This window comes from Neophocaena asiaeorientalis, unplaced genomic scaffold (genome assembly GCF_003031525.2).
Source record: "Neophocaena asiaeorientalis asiaeorientalis breed wild unplaced genomic scaffold, Neophocaena_asiaeorientalis_V1.1 scaffold294, whole genome shotgun sequence".
Lineage (NCBI taxonomy): Eukaryota > Metazoa > Chordata > Mammalia > Artiodactyla > Phocoenidae > Neophocaena > Neophocaena asiaeorientalis.
In genome coordinates this window covers 2508074-2515503 of record NW_020173945.1, presented here as the reverse complement: position 1 = coordinate 2515503, position 7430 = coordinate 2508074, and the positions used below count along the sequence as shown (strand labels likewise).

The 7430-nt window shown below is 46.5% G+C and overlaps 1 protein-coding gene across 1 annotated transcript in view; it reads left to right on the top strand.

Moving 5' to 3' along the window:
* Nucleotides 1–3405: 3405 nt before the first annotated feature.
* Nucleotides 3406–7430, top strand: part of DRC11 (dynein regulatory complex subunit 11) — a 165834-nt gene continuing 161809 nt past the window's right edge. Inside the window, exon 1 of the mRNA XM_024752809.1 lies at nucleotides 3406–3706. Within this exon, the coding sequence (XP_024608577.1) occupies nucleotides 3696–3706 (11 nt within the window). The 5' untranslated portion in view covers nucleotides 3406–3695. The remainder of the gene's footprint in view (nucleotides 3707–7430) is intronic.

The following is a 7430-nucleotide window of genomic DNA, read 5'->3' as shown; positions in this document are numbered from 1 at the left end:
ACTGGATCTACATAATTAAGTAGCAATGTTTTTTCTAAAAGGAAAAGTAGTTTGAGGAATACTCTTCTTAGTAACATTTGTCTCACAGGAAACCAAATTTTTAAACAAATATCAGTTAAGGTAGGTGTGGCTACCAACACAGAGATAATGATTAGGGGTGTGGTCTTTAAAGGGAGACTAGCAGGTGGTCCGAATACCAACTCCATCATCAACTGGAGGATGACTTTGGATACACAGTTACTTAACCTCTCTGAGTCTCAGTTTCCACGTGTGTAAAATGAGCATGAAAATATTACTCAACTCATAAAGTTAGTGGGACGATTTAATGAATTAATATATATCAGGTCCTAAACTGTCCCTGGCGTAGAAAAAGTGGTCGATAAGTGTAGCAGCTGGCAGAGCTCAAGGGATATAATCAGAGAACAACTATGTTTGTTCTCCTGGTATGCAGAGTTGGGAGACCTTGTTTCACTGTCTTATACTGAGTACCTGCTCCTCCTTTTCACATGACTTGTATCTTTCGATCACTGGATTTCATCCTCAAGTGTTTTATTTTCCAGAAGAGCTCATGGGATTTGGCTCATATGGAATGTTGCCAACCCAACAGCCCATACTGCCTGATGCGGTTCTTTTATCTACCTCTCTCTCTCTTAATGCAGGTAAATGCTGATTACGACAATAATGGCGGTCACATTTCCCAGCTGGTCCTTTTTCTATCTTGAGATGTTACAGAGTGAGGCTGTAACATCTAGAGCCACTGTAGAGGGAAGCCATTTGACATCCCAGGGATGACAGCTCCAAAAGATAGAAAGCCCATCAAAGATTGATGATGTCAGTGAGCCACTGAAATCATTGGCTCCCAAAGAGCCTCACCTCTATTCTTGTTAAGGGAGATTATAAATCCTCTTTTTTTTTTTGCGGTACGGGGGCCTCTCACTGCTGTGGCCTCTCCCGTTGCGGAGCACAGGCTCTGGACGCACAGGCTCAGCGGCCGTGGCTCATGGGCCCAGCCGCTCCGCGGCATGTGGGATCTTCCCGGATCGGGGCACGAACCCGTGTCCCCGTGTCCCCTGCATCGGCAGGCGGACTCCCAACCACTGCACCACCAGAGCAGCCCTATAAATCCTCTTATTGTTTAAGCCATTGGACACTGGGTTTTCTATTACTTGCACCTGAAACAGGCCAATTTACGTGAGTGCTGTATCACCTGAGAGCTTTCATATTTTGGAATATTAACTGCAATGAGTAGAAATATCCTGGTTTACATTTTCCCCCAAGAACTTTGAAAATACATCTAGCTTTTCACCTGACATTGAAAGGTACTGAGCAGAAATTCGAGGCCAGCCAGATTCTCTGTATCACTTCTCCTTGAAGTTCAATAACATATCCAGGATTTCTTAGGTGTTGGTTGTTCTATGTCAGTTTTTCCTGGAACACGATGAGAACTTTTGATCTGTAAGTTTCATTCTTTTATTTCAGAAATGTTTCTTTAGATCTTTGAAAAACTTAATTGGAGCTTTCTTTTTCAGGAATATCAAGTAAACCTTTCTAATTGCTTAAACATCTGTCTTTTCCTTTTACCTTCCCTGCAATTGATTTAAGCTTTTCCTCTAAGTTAGTAATTCAGATGAATTGTGCCCAGTCCATTCCTTGGTTTTTCTAATTTAGTTCCTATATTGGACTATTTCTGGTTTTCATTTGTTTCGTTAGCTATACAATCTTCTTCCTTCTAATTATGTTGCTTTATATTACTCCCAGCACTTACTCTATTAAACTTCTATTCTTATTAACTTATTCTATAGTATAAAACACATGTAAAGAATTTTCTTCTGTTTGGTTACCTTTTTTCCAGGCTAGGTTCTTCACCTGTTGTAATCCTTTTTTTTCCTTCCCCTTTTATTGAAGTCTTGGGCTTAGATAGTGGATATACTGCTTCTTATTCATATTTAATATGGATTGCTCTTTGTATATCTTCCAGTTCCTCGTATATAATGTGAGCAAATTCTCCTTGACTGCTTTCTCACTGTATCTGACTGAGTTTGAGAGCTGGAAAAATTGTATTTTTATCCACCTTTCTATAGCCTGGACACAGGGTAAGGATAAGGACCGATCCTCTGAGTCTTTGCAAGGTCTGCGCTCCGCTTTCTCTCCTGATATTTTGGTAAACTCTTTTACCACCATCCCTCACGCTTCTTGGGAGTATATCCTATTCCTGTGACAAAATGTCCTTTGACTTTGAATCTTTGCCTCAATTCAGTGTAAAGTCCTAAAAAGTGGCAAGCCCTAGTGATTTTTTTCTAGTTCCAGAAGGGCCCTGTGGGTGGTAGTGATTGTTTCGACTAGTGCTACTTTTATCTCACCTGGATTTCCCCAGGTAGCTCACTTACCCTACTCACCTTTCATCTCAATTATCAGATTCCTGACTTCCTTGTATTGAAAAGTATTAGTGAGAATTCTTGGTACTTTGCTTACTTGGTACTTTCTCTCCCTAGTAGGGATTTTGCAGGGGAGTGGGGATGAGATTAGACGCCATTGTCCACTGCAGGTTTCTATTTCATTGAGTAGCTTTTGAAGTTTATGGCATGAAGTTGTACTTAATTTTTTGTTTGGCTCTCCTTTTCTTTTCCTTTTTTTTTCTTTCTTTCTTTCTTTCTTTTTTTTTTTTACTATTCTTTTGTTCATTTCATTAGTAATTGTGGGAGAAGGGTTGTGTGATCCAGATTTATTCTGTCCTTTTTCCGTGTTTGCCCTCTATATACTCTTTCAAGTGCATTAGTTCTAAAAATGTTCCACTAGAAATTGCAGATTATAAAATTTGCAAATAAACCTCAACAGTTACCAAAAATGATGAAAGCAGAACAATGCACACAAACACAGTGACTTGCTAATAACTAACATCCACACGGCATCTTGCATTTACAACGCACTGTCGCCGTATTTCATTTTCATTTAGCCTCAGAAGGGCAGCATCTGCGTCTGCCCTGCACCCCCAGAACCTGAGTCTGCGCTAGCCCAGAGTAGATACCCAGTAAGGTTTCGAAGGAACGAATGACTGTTACCCCACTTTACAGATGGGAAGACTGGGGCTACCATCATTAAGGACCTCGCCCAAGGCTACATATCTGAAGGTGGATGAAAAGGGGCAAACGGGAAAGCGGAACAACTGCGAGGAGGACAACGAGCGGGTGGACAGGACCCGGGGCCAATCCCGCGGAACGCTGGGCGGGTCCTCCGGGAGGCGGGTACTACGCGTGGTTCCTGCGAGGATTGCCGGCCTTCGGCGTTCGGCGCGGTTGCCAGGGGAACAGCAGGAGGCGGCGCAGGCGCCTAGCGCGAAGGGGGCGGGAGCGCGCCGGCGGAGCGGACCCGCTCTGCTCAGGCGTAGCGTCCGTAGCTAGGTTCCGCCTCGCGCCTTCTCACTGCCGGGCCACAGTAAGGTTCCGGAGCCTGGGGGTCTAGACGAGAAGGCTCGAATCCCCCTCTCGGCGGCTGCTCTCATCCCTGCCTATCGCCTTTCCCTTCCCATCGCCTTTCCCTTCCCGAAGTGAAAAGATATCCCCAACCCCAGTCCCTCCCTCCAGAAGGAACTTACCCCAACGCCCTCTGGCTGTGTCCCGACCCCTGCAGCCAGCCGCCCTTCAGAGGACAACAGAAGAGCTTCCCAGCGGGCGAGGGAAAGAGGGAAAGTAGCCAGCATGTCGAACGCGTAAGTGATGGGCCGCCCGGCCATAGCCATGGGGTGGGCTTCTCCAGACAAAAAGATAGCCTGCTGTGCTTCTTTTCCGTTTCTTTCCTCCCCCACCTCTTCTTTTTGCAGTTTTAGCAAGTAAAGATACACCTCAGCAGAGAGCATCAGCTTCTGTGGACAGGGGATGCCATACACTTAGCCCTGCCAACTCCCCTTGTGCTATCCCTGCCCCACATAGAGATGAGCTCCTCCAGGCCCAATGCTTATGCCCGCTAAGCCCTTGTGGATGTATTTTTGAGGAAGCAGTGTCTATGCTTCCTCAAAAAAGCATTGCCTGCTTTTTTGTTAATCTAACCCAGTAACATACAGTGCTTTGCGAAAACACCCAGGTCCCGATATTTAAGAAAGATCTTGAGGAAGCTTTATTGTACCACGTTGCTTTTCACCAAGAAACGCCAGTCAGGTGGCAGTGGCACCGAGGAGTATTGACCCAGCACTGTGCCGTTTACACAGCACCAGCCCAGCAGTTATTTCATAATGGTCTCAAACATCTATTAGAGTGCTGACTCTGCAGGCCCAGTTCTGAGTGCTTGAACGTAATAACTCATGACTCCCCTGTAATGTAAGAGTCGTTAATATTATTTCCGTTTTACAGATGAGGACTTAGGCACAAAGAAGCTAAGTAGTTCATACACAGCAAGGACATGGTGTCAACCAGGCACTGCAGCTCCAACCTGCATTCCAGCTCTCAGTAACCCTGTTTTCCAGGTCAGGAAGTAAGAGCAGCGAGGCTAAGGGCTTGCCAGGCTTTGCGGGTGGGGGAGATCAGGAGTTCAGTTCTGGACGTGTTGAGTTTGAAGTGCCTGTTGGACATCAAGTGGATACAAGTAGACAGTTGACTTGAATTCAGATGAGAGGGCTGTGTATGAAATATAAATTCGACAGCTGTTGGCATAGATGGTCTTTACGAGACATGAGATGAGTGTAGACAGAAGAGAGAACAGGTCCAAGGGCTAAGACTTGGTCATCCAATGGCAAGAGATGGAGGAGGAGAGACCAGCAAAGGAACCAAAGGAGTGATCATTGAGAAGGAAACAAGATTGTGGTGCCTTGGAAGCCAGGAGAAAAAGTAGAGTTTCTTGGAGGAGGGAGTAACAGACTCTGTCAAATGCTGTAAGACAAGCCAGACGAGAGCTGAGAATTGACCATGGATTTAGCAGTGTGGAGTCCAGCGGTGACCTTGACCTTCAGGGGGTGATGGAGTGGAAAGGTGGACTAGAATGAATGTAGGAGAGAGGAAGAGGAGAGAAATCATAGGCAGCACGGCACTGGCTTTTTAAAGGCATTTCGCTGTAGCTGATGGCAAGGGAAATGGGGTCCAGAGAAAGAATTTTTTAAGATAGGAGACAATAGCCTATTTGTGTGCTGAAGGGAATGGCCAGTATAAAGGAAGTGGGATGACATGGGAGGAGGAAGGAGAAGTGGGGTGACATCCTTGCTAGTGGGGGCACGGGCCCCAGCAGACACAGAGAGGAGCTCAGGTGGTTTATGGCGGGAAGATGAGGCAGGGTAGAGGCTGTTTGATAAAGGTGCTGTTCGGTGGGTAGATGTCCTGGTGGGGCCTGGAAAGATGATGTAGATGGTAGATGGTGGTGATGCTGAGGGGCCGAGGGTGATACCCTCTGATGAAATGAGGTTGCAAAGCAGGGAGCGTCGGGGGTGGGAGGGAGAACGGCCTGGAGGTGGGCTTAGGAGCCAGGATCTGGCCCCACTCCGTGCTATGGTCCGAGGGCTCTGGGACGGAGGGACGGCTGCAGGAGAGGCTGTGTTCTGAGGGGAGAGCCAGGCCTCCCTTAGAGCAAGAATGCCAAGGAATATTGCAGAAACAGTGCAAACACCTAGATAGTATTGGAAGAATCTGAAGGTTTATCATATATAAAATAACTTGAGAATTCCCATTTTGCAAGATATTGTATCGAAGTACATGTTTATGTCTGAATATTTAAGTCTTTTTTTCCCCCTCCGCCCACCTATGCATCAACCCTCCATCCCCCAGTTATAGGAAAACTGCCAAGCTGTAGAAATAACAATCTGGTCTTTTTCAACTGTCATATTCAGTCTTCTGCGCCCACAGTCCTTCTAACTTCAATATCTGTAACATTTCTAGGTCATGTGCTGAAGTCTGAAACCAATCACGTACTTTAAAAAAATTCTAAGTGGCCTCATGGATAAAATACTACCTTCTCTTTACAAGGCACATTTAAAATTTCGAGAACACTTTAACGTCTGTTATCCCATTCATCAGTAATCCTGTGGGGTGTCCAGGGTAGGTGTCATTATCCAGGTTTGTCACTTGAGGAAGTGAAGGTACAAGGTTAAGTGACCCTCCTGAGACAGACTACCTCAAGAGACGGGTTCTGATTTTAAGCTTGGAGTACTTACAGCTTTACAAACCACCTTGCCATACCCCAGAGAAATAAAAACATAGGTCCACACAGAAACGCGTATTGGAATGCTCATAGCAGCATCATTTACGGCCCAAAGGCAGAAACACCCCATGTGTCCATTTACTGATGAGCAGATAAACAACATGTGGTATATACATGCAATGAAACATTATTAGGCAATAACAAGAAATGAGATAGTGATACACACCACAACACAGTGGGCTTTGGAAAAGTTATACTGAGTGAAAGGATCCAGTCACAAAGGGCCACCTGTTATATGATTCCGCTTATGTGAAATGTCCAGAATAGGCAAATAAGTAGAGACAAATTAGATGAGTGGGTTGCCAGGGGCTGGGAGGAAGGCGGAGAAGGGCAAATAGGGAGTGGCTGCTAGCGGGCGTAGGGTTTCTCTTTAGAGTGATGAAAATGTACTGAAATCAGAGAAAGGTGAAGGTCGCGCAACTCTGTGAATATGCTAGAAAAAAAAACCCACTGAACTGTGCATTGTAAGAGGGCGAGTCTGTGGTACGTGAGTCACATCTCCATAACGGTCCTGTCAAAACATCATCTTTGCCGCGTTCCGCGTCTCAGATCATCTTCGTGGGCACTGGCTCAGAAGAAGATGCTGAGACCTTGGCTTTGAGGCAGGACTGAGGCTTCGAGAGACGACGTGGAGGCTGCACTGGCTGGGGGTCCAGGGAGCGATAGGGTTGTAACCAGTAGACACACGTGGAGGGGCAGCAAGGCAGCGGGGAAACTGGAAAGCTGGAGCCAGTCTCCAGGGGAGAGGGTAGCAAATGCAGGGTTGCGTGCTCACACAGCTACTTAATATCTCCCCATCAACCAACAACCTTGCCTGGTCTGTCCAACAAAGGTCCCCCGAAAGACAGCAGGGGAGGAAGAAAGAGGCTGCAGCCCAAATGTCAGGACTTGGAAGGATCAAGCCCCCAGGATGGTCTTTGGCCAAAGGTTCCAGTTAGGAGTCAGCTCTGCCCTGGCTCTGGAGGGATTCCTGCCTCTTTGACCCTGGGTAGAAGCCCGGGAGTGCACTGCACTAGGGCAACAAGGCTTCCCCAGGCTGGATCTGCCCCAAAGCAAAGTCTTAAATTCTAGGTGTGTCCCATCCATTAATTTGGCTTTTGTTGCCCCTGGTGGAAGCCTCCTTTACCCAAGATCCCTTGCTAATGATTGGTGTGGGTCTTTATGGGATTCAAGTCCCCCCCCTGCACCCTATGGAAGCAGCCTCCATGGGTGGCGTAGCACACCTTAATGCTTGCTGGTGCGTTAAATGCTTT